The following is a 15,792-nucleotide window of genomic DNA, read 5'->3' as shown; positions in this document are numbered from 1 at the left end:
AGTTGCTGGGGATAAACAGTGTGTGCTGTGTTAGAGCAGAACCAGCCTTTTGGACTAGTGCCCAGAACCGGAACTGGGAGGCAAAGAGAGAGAGAGGCGGGGGCGTCTCCGGCCCACCTGGCGTGGGGACTGTCTGGACTGCCTCGGGGGTCAACTCCCGGAGTGGCTGAACTCTTCTGGCTTTTTCTTACAGCTTTGCCTGAATGTCCTCGAGTGACTTGTCCAGGTGAGGTCACTACACCTCTGTCGGCCGCATGTCTGAGAGTCAGCCAAAGACGGCACTATAAAACGACAGTGGTCGCTATAACACCACAGTGGTCTCTATAACATCACGGTGGTCTCTATGACACCACATTGGTCTCTATGACACCACAGTGGTCTATAACACCACGGTGGTCTTTATAACACCACAGTGGTCACTATAACACCACAGTGGTCTCTATAACACCACAGTGGTCTCTATAACACCACAGTGGTCACTATAACACCACAGTGGTCACTATAACACCACAGTGGTCACTATAACACCACAGTGGTCTCTATAACACCACATTGGTCTCTATAACACCACTGTGGTCTCTATGACACCACAGTGGTCACTATAACACCACAGTGGTCTCTATAACACCACAGTGGTCACTATAACACCACAGTGGTCTCTATAACACCACAGTGGTCACTATAACACCACAGTGGTCTCTATAACACCACAGTGGTCACTATAACACCACAGTGGACTATAACACCACAGTGGTCTATAACACCACAGTGGTCACTATAACACCACAGTGGTCTCTATAACACCACATTGGTCTCTATAACACCTCTGTGGTCTCTATGACACCACAGTGGTCACTATAACACCACAGTGGTCACTATAACACCACAGTGGTCACTATAACACCACAGTGGTCACTATAACACCACATTGGTCACTATAACACCACAGTGGTCTCTATAACACCACAGTGGTCTCTATAACACCACAGTGGTCTATAACACCACAGTGGTCACTATAACACCACAGTGGTCACTATAACACCACAGTGGTCACTATAACACCACAGTGGTCTATAACACCACAGTGGTCTCTATAACACCACAGTGGTCTATAACACCACAGTGGTCTCTATAACACCACAGTGGCCACTATGACACCACAGTGGTCTCTATAACACCACAGTGGTCTATAACACCACGGTGATCTCTATAACACCACGGTGGTCTTTATAACACCACAGTGGTCATTATAACACCACAGTGGTCTCTATAACACCACAGTGGTCACTATAACACCACAGTGGTCTCTATAACACCACAGTGGTCTTTATAACACCACAGTGGTCACTATAACACCACAGTGGTCTCTATAACACCACGGTGGTCTCTATAACACCACAGTTCCCATCCCTCTGCCGTGTGAGAGTGAGAGGGCTTAACAGCATGACAGGGGAGGAAGTACAGTAGTCAGAATTGCTCCAGGTCTCGTTGAGCAGTCAGTGGGCCCCCCACGGCCAGACGTTTACCAAGCTCAGCTACTGTCGGCACGTAGCTCGGTACTGTAAGTCTGCAGGAGGGCGAATAAGCTCAGAGCCCTGGCTCTGCTCTCCCAGGCACAGTAGATCTCCTCCAGCTGCGCAATGGCAGTGTTTGGCCAAGCTACTCCCTGGAAATGGGCTGCGGCTAGATAAGCAGCCAGGAATGGTTCCAGACCTGCTTTATCCACACCAGCCAAGTACGTGAACTGCACATAGCCGGGCACCGTAGTGTAGCTGGACAGTGGTTTGTCCACAATTTGAATTCTTTGAAATCCGGAAACAACGGAAGGCGGTGTTTTATCGTCATCTCCACTGGAGGAACGATTCCAAACAATGTTGTTGACATCGGAGGGGAGGTTCACGCAGAGGCTGAGGCAGAGGCTGACTGGCCTGCCTGTAGCTCCTCTCACTCTTTGTTATACGGACCACATTGGTCGAGGCCGTGGTGTTGACCTGCTACTAAGACAACATATTGGTTAAGGAGAGAGGGGAGGGGGGGAGGGGGGGTCTAATCCATACATCCCCTCCAGGTCCTCCATCTGCTTTGCCCAGCTAACATTAAGCTCTTTCATCTCCACTTCACCCTCAGAATCAGACAGAGCCGGCTCGCCGGATTTGAATAGGAAAGGGTCCTCCTTCTCAAGGGTGGTTCATCTGAGCACTTTCTTTACGAAAGTTAACCCTTTGTTTGAGAGTCAGCAGCTGAGAAGGTGGCAGAGCACACTTGCATCAGGTTGAATCAAAGCTCCATACTGTGGACAATTCCAAGGCAGACACCGTCTGTCTGTCTGGAGTCTTTAGTATAGCCACACTTCTGGCGATAGGGGCGGATTGGAAGGATTCTTCCTTGCAGAGGAAGAGACTGCTTCTGTGCTCATACTCGGTGGCTGTTGTCAAAGCTAAACTAGCTAGCTCAGAAGGGATCCCTCAAAGGGATCCTGACTTCCATAAAGTTTGCAAAATATAGCACCCCGCAGATAAACCAGTCAACAATAGTGCTTGTTGCCTAATAGCCAAATAAGACCGTATACCAAATCAAGAGGTCTGCTGTAGTCCGAAACATGAGAAGCTAACTAGCACGCTCCATGAAACATGAGAAGCTAACTAGCAAGCTCCATGAAACATGAGAGAAGCCAACTAGCAAGCTTCATGAAACATGAGGTGTTCCTAGTGAGGTTAAGAGCATAAGAACGGAGAGACGACGTGGGTGACATTGGCATACATAGGCAGGGCGTGCCCTGATGTGCACTGCAGGCGTGAATAAAGGTGCCTTCAGTCATACATGTGAAGCTGTGATATCCTATTTTATCTTACCTATGCTGTACCTAGTCAAAGAGAACTATGCAATAATGGGGATTTATTTTCTAATTCTTTACACAGCTAATTAGCTGTAATTTAAATGCGTACCTTAATACTAACTGTATGTCTGAGAAACAACAGGGTTTTTGTGACCACCATAGCACTGAGATGGTGCTCTTCTTAAAGTTAAAAATGAACATGAACGATAAAAACACTTTGTCATACATACTCCTAGACTTCAGTAGAGCATTACATTCTTACTGATAAGAATGTAGAAATGGGTGGCCCACTCTGGTTCAACTCTGAATTAGTTCAAGACCTATCAGTACCTATCCAACAGATACTGTCATATTTTGTTTACATTGGTGCCATGAGCTATGGGGATGTAGCTTTTAGTGTTTTTCACGTCTGGCCTTTGGAACAGTCTGCCTAGGGACTTGAGGGCATCACAGTCTGCTGCGTTTTTTAAGCGGAACCATGATACCTTCATAACTTTTTAGCCTGGCTTTTACTTGAGGGTATTTTTGCCCCATCCTGATGAAATCGGAGGGGTAGCTATTAAAGCAGCTTCTGTCCTTTTGTTTGTTTGTTTGTTCGTCCATCACATGAGATGTCTCTCTCTAGATCAATACATATACTTATCTATTTAACTCGAATGTACAATTTCAACTGATCTTTCAGTTCATTCCATTCCATTAATGTATTTCATTTCATTTGTATATACTTTTTATTTGTTTTTACTTTGCCTATTGAGCACATTTAGGAGCTAGTGGAAAACATTTCACTGCTCATTGTACTGGTTTTTCCCATTGACAATACATGCCATACATTGTTTTGAATACAAAAAAACTATACTTTGTTTCTCACTAAAAGTACAGTATGGTCCATTCTACTCTATTTTCACTGACGACTAGACAGTGGTTTTGAAACTGACTACGTATACGAGTAATCTAACTTGTGTTGTATTATTTTTATATGGACCTGTGTGTATCTATCTATCTAACCTGCCATTCAGCGGCAGCCCTTTTGCACTCGCTGTGCAGGGTAGGGCGACTCCAGTAACTCTCTCTTTGTCTTGGGGGGTACTTTGTGACAACTGCTCACTAACAGCACAAGCCAAGGTCAATTACCCCTTTGTTGGAATGTCTTGCTAATTTAATGGTCTGCCTCCAGGTTCTTTCCAACACGGCAACTAGGCTGTGACAGTGAGCGTGTGAATAGGCTGGCTCTTGGGAGTTTAGTCATGCATTCTTATTGTTGCTTGTGGTCTCGCACAAACCAAATGATTAGGCTATATTTACACAGAATGTACAGTATGTTAATGTGAGCACACTTTATTGGCAAAGTCCCCCCCTGATCATTGAATAACATACTGCAAGTTAAATTACTATAGTCCTAATATTAAAGACTGCGGAAAAGGGAAAAAAAGAACGCTACCTTGGCTCAAAATATATTGAACAAAAACAGAGAGGGGCTCATTGAGAAATGGGGTTTGAGTCTATGTCAGCAAGAGAGTAGGCTAAAAAATAGACCTAATGAAAAACTCCAGTATAGAGCAACCTTGACCAGATGAACAGTTCAGTGGCGGCCTGGCATCGTGCCTTCGCTGGACATTGGCCGCCATCTAAAGAGCCCCATCACCAAGTTGTAATGTCAGTGTTTTAGGGTATTTTTGTGAGCCCTGCAGATTACAACCTGCTACACAGTCGACTCCGACCTCTGATATTACTGCTTTACATACAGGATAGGCTGCTTTCAGGACCAGCCTTAAAAGGGAACAATGGCCATTTGTTAAAAAACGATATTATTCTGGAGGCTAAATAACATGATGGAAGAAATAGTGCAACCTGCTCACACACCTGTTCAGACACACAGGGAAACCGGTAGGTGGCCGCGTCATCAAGGTAAACAGCTCCTGACTCCCGATGGCGAAATGAACGGAGTATCGAATTTCAACTACTTTTGCCATTTAAACAGACATGCTGTCACTTAACTTTCACTAAAACTATTCTATGGTGTCAATAAACAGTCAGAAGACAGGGAAACTCTGTCATACCTTTCTGACTTCTTTCGTCTTCCAATAATTATAGTTTATTCAGGTGCCGCCCAACGGGACTCTGAAATCCACTGGAGCGGAGTGATCCGTGACAGGATTTCAGCGCATGTCAAGTCATCTATTTTTAACAGATGGCCATTGTTCCCCTTTAACAGGTTTGCCTTCGTTGATTTGGCAACTTTGAGATTTCCTGAGCAGTAGCCCGAGTTATGTTAGCTCTCATCAGTAATGTGGCTCTGTGGGAGTCAGCTGTCTGACACACAAACACTCTGGGGCCTCATTTGTCATTGTGGATACACCCTTTTTCATTTACACCTGATGTGTAAATTTGTACTTGTTTTTCTCCACAAATAATGTGATTTATCATGCCAAAACTCGATAGGAAATATTGTGAGATATATACACAATATTTCCCATCGGGTTTCGTCATGATACATCCCATTATTTGCGGAGAAAAGCAAGTACAAAACTCAGGTGTAAATGAAAAAGGGTGTATCCACAATGATAAATGAGGCCCCTGGACTGTAAATTAGGCTTCGCTGGTGTCTATGGTGGCCGACTTGTTTTTATACTGTACACACACACACACACACACCCACACGCGTGCGCACACACACACACCCACACACACATACACACACACACACACACACACACACACACACGCACACACACGCACGCACACACACAGTACACATCCCCACAAATCATTGGTTAGACATTGTCATGTACAGTCATGTTCAAATAACCCCAAGTACACTCACACACCCAAACCCAGTCAGACAGTGCTCCAGACATGCAGTCTACAACATCATCTAGGTCAAGTGATCACACATATCAAAACACTGACTAAAGTACATCTTTGATTCCTCACAGTCCTAAAACACAAACACACACTCAACAGACAAGGGTGTAGAGAGAACATTATAGGTTTAACTCAAGCATGCATAAAACCAGTCCATGTCTCTGACCGTAAGCCAATCACTGAGAGGCATTAGGAAGCCGCAGACCATGTTTAGAGACCTGGGGGGGGGGCTTTTATACCCTTCCCAACCCCCCACCCCCCCCTTCTCGGTCTAGTACTTTGTGTCCAGACATAACTTTCTTCCCCAGCCTTGCGGTAAACCCGCCAATAATGAACTGGGACACCCTTTAACCAATCCCCTCCCACTGTCCAGCTGTGCTTTGCTGTGATGAATGGTAAAAAAAAAAAAAAACACTATGAACTACAGCCTTAAGTAAGTGATGGATTAGCATGCTAGGAGCTCAGAGCTAAATGTCTGGAGAGCATGCTCTCCCCGTCAGATCTCTCTCTTGTTCTGCTAAAAAGAATAATTTTCATGCCCCAGCTGAGCTGAGCACACGACTGGGCCTCTCGATGTGCAGACTGTGGAATTCATTTTCCTAAACATTACACAGTGAAGCCATTAGCTTGCCTGGGGGCCGGTAGGAGGAAACAGAGGTGGGTGGTGGGGGGTACGGAGGGGGGGTGTATGGGGGGGGGGTTGGGGATCAAAGGGAGCCCCGGGTCGAGCCAGGCCCAGGTATGATTTAGTTGTCAATAAGAAAAACAATAGGTCTGTGAGGAGAGCTGCTCTTCCTCTCTCTCTCTCTCTTCGGTTCCTCTCTCTCTCTCTCTTCGGTTCCTCTCTCTCTCTTCTGTTCCTCTCTCTCTCTCTTCTGTTCCTCTCTCTCTCTTCTGTTCCTCTCTCTCTCTTCTGTTCCTCTCTCTCTCTTCTGTTCCTCTCTCTCTCTCTTCTGTTCCTCTCTCTCTCTTCTGTTCCTCTCTCTCTCTTCTGTTCCTCTCTCTCTCTTCTGTTCCTCTCTCTCTCTCTTCTGTTCCTCTCTCTCTCTTCTGTTCCTCTCTCTCTCTCTTCTGTTCCTCTCTCTCTCTTCTGTTCCTCGCTCTCTCTCTTCTGTTCCTCTCTCTCTCTTCTGTTCCTCTCTCTCTCTTCTGTTCCTCTCTCTCTCTTCTGTTCCTCTCTCTCTCTTCTGTTCCTCTCTCTCTCTTCTGTTCCTCTCTCTCTCTTCTGTTCCTCACTCTCTCTCTTCTGTTCCTCTCTCTCTCTTCTGTTCCTCTCTCTCTCTTCTGTTCCTCGCTCTCTCTCTTCTGTTCCTCTCTCACTCTTCTGTTCCTCTCTCTCTCTTCTGTTCCTCTCTCAATCTCTTCTGTTCCTCTCTCTCTCTTCTGTTCCTCTCTCTCTCTTCTGTTCCTCTCTCTCTCTTCTGTTCCTCTCTGTTCCTCTCTCTCTCTTCTGTTCCTCTCTCTCTCTCTTCTGTTCCTCTCTCTCTCTCTTCTGTTCCTCTCTCTCTCTTCTGTTCCTCTCTCTCTCTCTTCTGTTCCTCTCTCTCTCTTCGGTTCCTCTCTCTCTCTTCTGTTCCTCTCTCTCTCTCTTCGGTTCCTCTCCCACCATCTGTCCTGCGACTGGGCCAAGCGTGCCAGGATCTGGCTTCAGCTGCACACCTTATGCAACTCAGCCTGGTCTGACTCACTGGCTGCTTCGCTACCTGCCTCTCTCTCTCTCTCTCCTGTCTTCCTATCTCTCTATTCCTCCCTGAATATCTGCCCGTCTCTCTCTCCTGTCTTCCTGTGTATCTGTCTCTCTATCCCTCCCGACATCCCTGCCTGTCTCTCTCTCCCGTCTCCCTGTGCGCGCGTCTCTCTTTCCTTCCCGACATACTGTACCTGTCTGTCTTTCTCCCTATCTGTCTCTCTGTCCCTACCTGTCTGTCTTTCTCCCTATCTGTCTCTCCGTCTGCCCCACCAGCTGGTTGCCTGCTTCATTTTAGTCTCGCGATGCAAGACTTTCAAGATGTCCGCCTCTGAAAGGGGAGCGCAGTGTTTAGAGATTGACTGGTGAGGCTAGTTTCATATAAACCTGGATCCTGGCTCATCCTCAAACACACATGGATCTCTTCAAACAGCGCCGCTTGCTGCATGTGGTCCTCTGAAAGGGGTCAGATCATGTGATGCGTTCATGAAGGTAAATGATAAATGGACTGCACTTATACATGTATAGCGCTTTTATCCAGACAATGAAGGCCTCTCTTTCACCCAGTCACACACACACATTACCACACACCAATGGCGGCAGCTGCAAGGTGCTAGCCTGCTCACTGGGAGCAATTGGGGTTCATTGCTTTGCCCAAGGACACTTCGACATGTCGTCGGGAGGAGCCGGGATTCGAACCGTAGACCCTGCGATCATTGGACGACCCGCTCTACTTCGTGAGCTACAGCCGCCCACAAAGGCTCACAAAAATGACATTCACTTCAGGAGTTTAACTGCAGTCAGAACATGAACAAGGATAGCTGACAGGCTGTCATGTCAGAACCTGCCTGAAGGTTATAGTTAAGATAGGATGAGTTAATGCATCTGATATTGTCACTGCTTCTTTGAGATAAAGTTCGTTTTTTTAAGGTATGGCTGGGTTGACCATTCAAGCACAAAAGCCTAGAAAGTTCACTTTATCTAACCTAATATTCTGTAATGCCGGGCTCACACTACAGGATTTTTGGGCCGATTTATCCCCGATTCAGCCCTCCCGACAATCAGAGGAGAAATCTGGTCTGGAACGTTGGTCGGTACCGATGTTCGGCCCAGAGGAGCTTGTAATGTGAGGGGTTTACAGATCCAATCTTAAACCTCGGCGGCCCCGATACTATCAAACATGTTTGATGTTTAAGATTATTACGTCACCACTTTACAAGCGAGACAGCGAGACCAGTGGTTCGTTGCTCCCTCGGGCACGATAAGATCCTGTAGTGTGTGATGAGCCGTTATTTTCAAATCTTGTCGTCTGTGCGTGTTTGAGAGTCACGAGAAGAACATCTGTTAAGATTTTGCTTATATGCGTGACACAACCCAATTTCAATATCGGTTAGGATTTTAAATATCCTGTAGTGTGAGCCCGGCATAATACCTAACATGAACAAAATCTCTGTGTCAAAGTATACCGTAGTCCTATGACATTTATTAAGATGCTGGATGAGTTGTCAGGCAGACTGGGGAAAACCACACAGCGGTTTCACAATGAGTAGTTCAGACTCTGAACTGTGACACATGCTGAGGAAGGAGGAGTGCTGGTCTTTCCCATATTACACAAACACCCACACCCACCCCTGATGTTAAAATAAACACATAAATAAAAATGTGTGTATACTCTGAATGAAGTTGCAGTGTGGTTTACTTCCATAGACAATTGAGGATTTGAGATTGACCTCAGCCATCTCTAAATGTAACTCGTGCGAAGAGTTCAAAAGGTCCACTGCTGTCCACAAGCCAGTGGTACACAGGCATCCTCAATGACAACAACTAACGCACACTCACAGGAAACACCTCACAGGAAACACTTTTCGGGAGTAAACATTCCACTGCAAGGCTGTTTCAACATGCAGTGGCAGTACACACCTAGGCTACACCTTGAGAAACATCCGATTGCAACATTCTCAGACATGTCTACCTCAAAGAACGGTCATACAACCACACGGTGCACTCCACCTGCTTCTTCGGAACAGGAACATATTTTCAACAACAAACTGACACATTACAACGACAGAATAATAAAACAATCTGTCGACAAACTGTATACTATCATATCGTTAGGGGTGATATAGGAACAGCCAATGTGACCACAGGGGAAAAGCAGCACTCACCAGCAGCTGGTCTCTATCCATGCTACAGTCAAGTTTACCGAGCGTCGTCTGGGGCAGTACTGGACTATGACGCAACCAGGCTTCCTATCCATAGCTTCAGGGAAGGAAAAGAGAGAGATAGGCAGGAAGGTGGTGTGGTGTACGAGACCAAAAAAGGAGGATGTGAGAGAAGTTGAAACAAAGTTGAGATTAAGCCTTTCTGCAACTGCCAATTTGGACGCGAGCTGTTCAACTCGGGGCACGTGAATTGATCATTTAGAAGACGCTTTAAATTTGGTGGAACTGTAAAAGGGGGGGGACCTTGGCGGGTGCCGGGGACTTCAGGTTGTTGATATAAAAAGCAGATGTGAGATATGCGAAACTGGAGGGAAAAACAGTTAGCCAGGCTGCGTTTGATTTCGGTGCATGTGCCATCATCATCACCACTGGCAGCCAGCGGAGAGAGAAGGCAAGAGAAGAGAGAGGAGGGAAGAGAGAGAGAGAGAGAGAGAGAGAGAGGAGGGACAGGGAGAGGAAACTCTAATTAAAACATGGGGACCTAGGAGAGGTCACAAAAACAGATCCAGCGCTCTGCTCTCACTAATGAGAAGCAACACCCCTGTCCAGTCCCGGGCCGACTCTCCCCGGGCTAGCCTCGCCTCCGAGAAGAGATTTTCTGAACCATAACTGCATTATAGTTTCCTAGTAAGTCAATGACTATTTATACCATATCTCTACATATAGCACCCAGCAGATCAACTTAAAACACCACCCAAAACAGACAATACTTCTAGTCACGACTGATTCAGACATGATTTTCCCTATTCTCAGTATTTATACCTGAGCATTGAGCTGCTGGGAGAAGCGAAGAGGGAGCTCTTCCAATCACTCACCTGTCATGGGCAAACACAGCCTGCCACTGGGAAAGAGATACTCTCAGAGTTTGGATGAGAGGATGAGAAATAGTTCCAAGGTCCAGAGGTTGGCAGATGGTACAGGTTAAAATCCTGTGTGTGTCGGTGTGTGTGTGTGTGTGTGTATGAGAGAGAGAGAGAGAGAGAGAGAGAAAACAAGAAAGAGTGCGCGCCTGGCGTCTCTAAAACTGGAGCTCACAGATACAACTCCAGGGCTCATCTGACAGACAAACGGCTAGAAGGAGCATGAACACGTGGGAGAGGTGCACACCCACACACACCGACACACCGACACACCGACACACACACACACACACACACACACACACACACACACACACACACACTATACTCAGCATTTTCCTCCAATAAGAAGAGTGCATACAGCCACACACACAACCAAGTACACTGTGAGGTTCTAGTACAGAAAGTACAGTATAAAGTAACTCTTTCTATAAATCTCTCTGTTCCAGATCCCTCACTAGGTTTGTAAATATCTCCTATTCCAGATTCCCCTCATGAGGTTTCCTTTCATCTTTTACTCTACCTTCATCTTGTGTCAAAATCTCTCTCTGCATTTGTCCCCATTTACCTCTGGTCCTCCAGATAAACCCTGTCTGGACCAGTAAACAGAATAAACAATTGAATTGTCCTATAACGCAGTATGTGGAGGAGATATTTGTTGTTGTTTGCTCTTACTAATGCTGCAAACTTCGTTTAATGGTAGAAGTGTTGGACTAGGCTACAAAGATACTACTAAACTACATTAGGGTTGCACAGTTGTGTATTAAACGTTATGATTTTGGCTTCTGCAATATACTAATCACAAAAGGCTGTGGCTAATGTATTCCTTTGAGTCGCCCGATGCAATAAAAAACATAAATTACAGCTGCTACAGGGCACTGGATCAGGACAGACAAATTACAAATACACGAGGGTCTCTACCCGGACCCTAATTATTTAAAATATCTTAAAAACCATGTGCCTGAGTAGTACAATGCCTGAGTAGGCATTAGCATGTTTATTCTGCATAAACCTGAATCATCTAGCCCACATTGTCCATCTACTGTACTTCAGATGCCCCCATGTTTTTATGCAGTGTTTCCCATAGGGCGATTTGACGATAGTCTCATAATAGTCTCATAATAGTCTCATAATAGGCTCATAATAGGCTCATAATAGGCTCATGAATAGGCTCATGCATTGGGCAGCAGTCAGAAGGAAATGTTCTGTCACTGGCTGGCTGGCTGTCACTAAAGCATTTTCGCGGATGTTAGAGCTCAATCTGTCTATGGGGAAAAAATGTTTTCCAGTGGATACTTTAGTTAATACATGATGATTGATCTCGGAAAGCGTGTTGTGATATTCCGTTTGGGAAAAGCATGTGATGGCTGGTGCATACTACTAGGCTAGGCTTGACGCATAGCGGAGGGGAGAGGGGTTCCCTGCCTTCTTCCCTCCGCTACATCAGTCTTAAGTCTACTTTTATAGCATAACAAATAACTACAGTATAGCCTAGGTATACAATGAATGATTGGCCTGTCCTGTATAAATCACAAGGCAGGTGAGTCGTCTTAACCCACCAGTGCATCTTCACAGTGGAACAAAAAAACAACTGCTCGACGTAAAGAATCTCAGTCGACTTAAGGGTCTCCGACTGATGATTTGACTCGTCGACTTTCATGGGGCAGCCCTACTGGCAAGTGTCACATTCAACCACTATTTTAATCCTTTAAATACCTCTATAATTAGCTATCTCTGAAAAAAGGGGGAAGGTAGGGAGGGGGACTATAGCTATAACCCCATCCCCATTTCTCCCTGCTGCAACTCATCTTAAAAACAAGTCCATCCATCCCGTTCCCATCCTGCCACCCACCGGATGTCAGAATCGATTAGAGCAGCCTACAGTATATTTAAGAGAATGGGCAGCAGCAATGCCAATACCCTGAACGATTAGACCCTGGTGGCAATGCCACGCCATTGTTGAGCGGGGGGGTAGTTGGAGGGGAGTGGATGTAGATACACGGTCATAACAGTAGACTTTGGCATTAACCCTTACCTGCCAAAGCCTGATAAAGATAAGGGTGGGCTGGGGGGTTGGGAGTTTATTATTTAGTCAGTTTTGCCATGTTCTCATTTTGGTTCTTTCTCCTTTTTGTTGCTCTCATTATAAAAAGGAAACTACTGTTAAACTTTATTTTTGTGAATTGTGCATCTTTCCAACAATAAAAACGTGTTATAAAAAAAGAAAACTAAAGAGAATTTGAATGTGTGAAGGGTGCAAGAGAGAGTGAAAAGGAAAAATGAGGAAAATAGAACCATATATCACCAGTTCATTCAAGACTGATTTAGAGAGCTACATGTATCATGACTCATCTCTTCCACGATAATAACATGTTTTCTTAGGGAGAGTTACTGGAGTATTACTGCTCCTCTAACTAAAGCGCATGCACACAGTCACAGTCTTAAATAGTGTATTAGTCACTGCCGTTGTTTACTCCCTCTGAAATCAAGCAAACCATCAATTAGAAGGATTTGCTGCCTCATGGGGAGACACTTTGCATGCAAGGGATTTGGGGTTGTTATCTCCACCCATCTCTCCAAAGGGGCCCCCTCCTACGTCTTTGAACCCTGTTATATTGGCAGTCCCAAGGCCGGCCCCATTGCTGTGTTGGCAAGCACCAGTCAAGTACCCTCTTCCTGTTGTCCTCATGTCTGCCACACTGCTGCTTCCTGTCTGTACTGCTCCTGGGGCTTGAGGATGGCGTCACTGGGACCTGCTTCTGACTTTGACTACTTCCCTAGCAAGACATTCCAGCCCTGGGCCCACGTCACTCACCTCTGCATGTCTGTTACTGTTGGACGGACATCAAGTAATGTTCCTATATGCAGGGGTGGAAGTAACCAATTACAACTACTCTTGTTAATGTAGCTTTTCTGTCTACTTTTCAAGCTCAGTATTTTTTTTTAAGTTAGTCATTTTACTTTTACTCAAGTATATTTTGAATGAAGTATTGTAATTTGCTACTTAAAAAAAAAAGTTTACTGAGTAGTTTTGCATAACAAAATATATAATCTATTGGGTGACACTGAGTCTGTAACCAGAAAAGGACACTTGGAGAGTGCAAACCTCCGGTCATTGATGCATTTCATCAGACAGTACAGTTGCTGAATATGTAAGTGGTAGGGATGTTAATGGTTAATCGACTATCGATTAATTGCCGATAAGAATTTACTCGAGTAAGATTTGGTTACTCGATTAATTGCTTGTTAATGGAACAGAACTTTTTTTTTTTGAATGAACGTTATCAACGGGAGTTGCATGAAATGTAATCATGATTTATGGTTTGACTGCACATGAGGGCGCCACACCATATAGTGAAGGCTAATTGGGATGCCAGGAAATTTCAACGACACAGCGAAAGAAGCCAAAAAAAATGAAGTTTTTTGAAGTGCAGTCCGGCGCGGGACGTTCTTATCAATTAATCGACTATCGTTTGTTAAGGTTAACAGTTATCGATTAATGAAATTCCTTGAAATTTGCAACCCTGGTAAGTGGTGTGGGCATTTCTTGTTCAGAGAAGGACGAGAAGTTCCCTGACACCACCTGTATCATTGAGTGCTCTGAAACTAGGCTTCTCTGCAGGAACCGCAAGATCTTGATTCGAGATGGGAGTCATCCAGCCACTGCTACACCATGTGAAATATACACTAAATACACCATTAAATGCACAAGAGATATTATTTACTATCAAAATCAATTTGATGTTCATACATTTTATTTCCATCCACCCGAGTTTGTTGTTTCCTCTGAATAATAACGATTATTTTGTTAATCAATTAATGTAGCAACTATTTTTTCAATTAATTGACTAATCTAACGATTATTTCCCATAGCAAGTTTAAATAACTGACAAAACTTTTGATTAGCACTATCCTCGGCCTGCTTCTGTCCGCTGTCCATCCACTCTATCCAGACTTTCCTTGGACACCGTCGGTCTGACAGCCTAGTTGGTGGTACAGTAGCTAGCTTGCTAGGCTAGGTTATTTTGGCTACTACTGTAGATAACGTACCACCTGTCTCGCTTTTTTCAGCTTTCCCTTTCCCCCCAATCCGCCATGATCGTTCCAGAACGTTCTTCTTCTTCTTCATGGTCTTTGGTGCATGTAGACAATGGAAGTGACACTACCCCCAGCACTTACACAATGCCGACTGAAAATTAGCAGTTTTGTACCAACGTCAATCTTTTTAGCTATATGACACATCAACAATACAAATCTGCATCGAGTTTTCACAGTTGACGTCACTGAATTTGTTGACTAATTGTTGCAGCCCTACGGCCTATAAGAACCTTATAAAACATCTACTGTACATACATTTCCTCTCCTTTATACATTCACTGCATGGCAAAGTAACCCAATTACTTTTACTCTGAGTACTTTTTAAACAAGCTAATTTTTACTTTTACTTGAGTCATTTTTAAACCACTAGTATTACTTCTACTTAGGTAACATTTCATTGGAGTAACAGTACTTGGGTAGAATATTTCAGTACACTTAACCTCTGCCTGTACCGTATGTATACAGACAGGGCATTCCTTTCTGTATTTCAATGACATTACGTGTGAAGCTACATTTTGTTTCTGTTATCCTTGTCTACTGAAGAATCTCAAGGCTGGCTACAATAAAACTGATTAATTGATGATTTGAATGATTTGTTTCTTCCTTTTATGTAGGTTATAAAGTGCAAATATTTAACAGAACTGACAACCGGCAGGGCCAGAAATTCACAATTAACGTGGAAAAACACCTTTCCAAATAAAAAATCCAGACATAGTCTGATTTCTGTCTTTCTCTGTCTTTTTGGAAAGAACCAGGCCTCTATTTCAATTCAACTTAAGCATAACCATGGAAAAGTACAGCAGCAATGTGTATGACAGCTGTTGATTGGCTCATAGCTGATGACTGCGTATGTGTGGGTCTGAGTAGGAGATGAGAGCTTGTTGTAGCCTGCGGAGACAGCTGGAGACAGGCTGAAACATCCCCTTTCTGCTGTGGGGTTAAAACAAACCGTCACTGAAGCTGGGTTCAGGGGCCTAATTACAGAAACTTCCAAAGTCTGAAATCATATCTTATCTCGGTTTAGGATGACATTTGGGATTTTTAGTATTACAAAAACATGTTTCGTAACTACATAGGGAAGGAATTTAGCTATTACAGAATGCTGTCTTAAATTAAAAAATAAAAAAACAACAGAAAAATGGCAGCAGCACTATTGTTAGGTCTGTATGGCAATGGCAATGAAGATGAGGAACAACATGAAGACCGAAATGTAATATTGAACGGCTA

General features: G+C 44.5%; 1 protein-coding gene and 1 pseudogene across 2 annotated transcripts in view; both read right to left on the bottom strand.

The window, feature by feature from the left end:
• plekhg5b (pleckstrin homology domain containing, family G (with RhoGef domain) member 5b) overlaps positions 1 to 9,665 on the bottom strand; it is a gene marked incomplete at its 3' end in the record, with an annotated part of 41,824 nt that extends 32,159 nt beyond the window's left edge. The window contains exon 1 of the mRNA XM_084445886.1: positions 9,551 to 9,665. Coding sequence (XP_084302012.1) covers positions 9,551 to 9,571 — 21 coding nt within the window. The 5' untranslated portion in view covers positions 9,572 to 9,665. The remainder of the gene's footprint in view (positions 1 to 9,550) is intronic.
• On the bottom strand, positions 6,445 to 7,201 carry LOC311315077 (annotated as a pseudogene). The gene is made up of 2 exons: positions 7,139 to 7,201; positions 6,445 to 6,781 (listed from the first exon to the last, which is right to left on the bottom strand). The product of its transcript is annotated as an uncharacterized misc_RNA (transcript).
• Positions 9,666 to 15,792: the final 6,127 nt, after the last annotated feature.

Source organism: Borostomias antarcticus (genome assembly GCF_949987555.1).
Source record: "Borostomias antarcticus genome assembly, chromosome: 11".
Taxonomy (NCBI): domain Eukaryota; kingdom Metazoa; phylum Chordata; class Actinopteri; order Stomiiformes; family Stomiidae; genus Borostomias; species Borostomias antarcticus.
The sequence above is the reverse complement of the archived record's forward strand: the minus strand, read 5'-3'. Positions and strand labels throughout refer to the sequence as shown.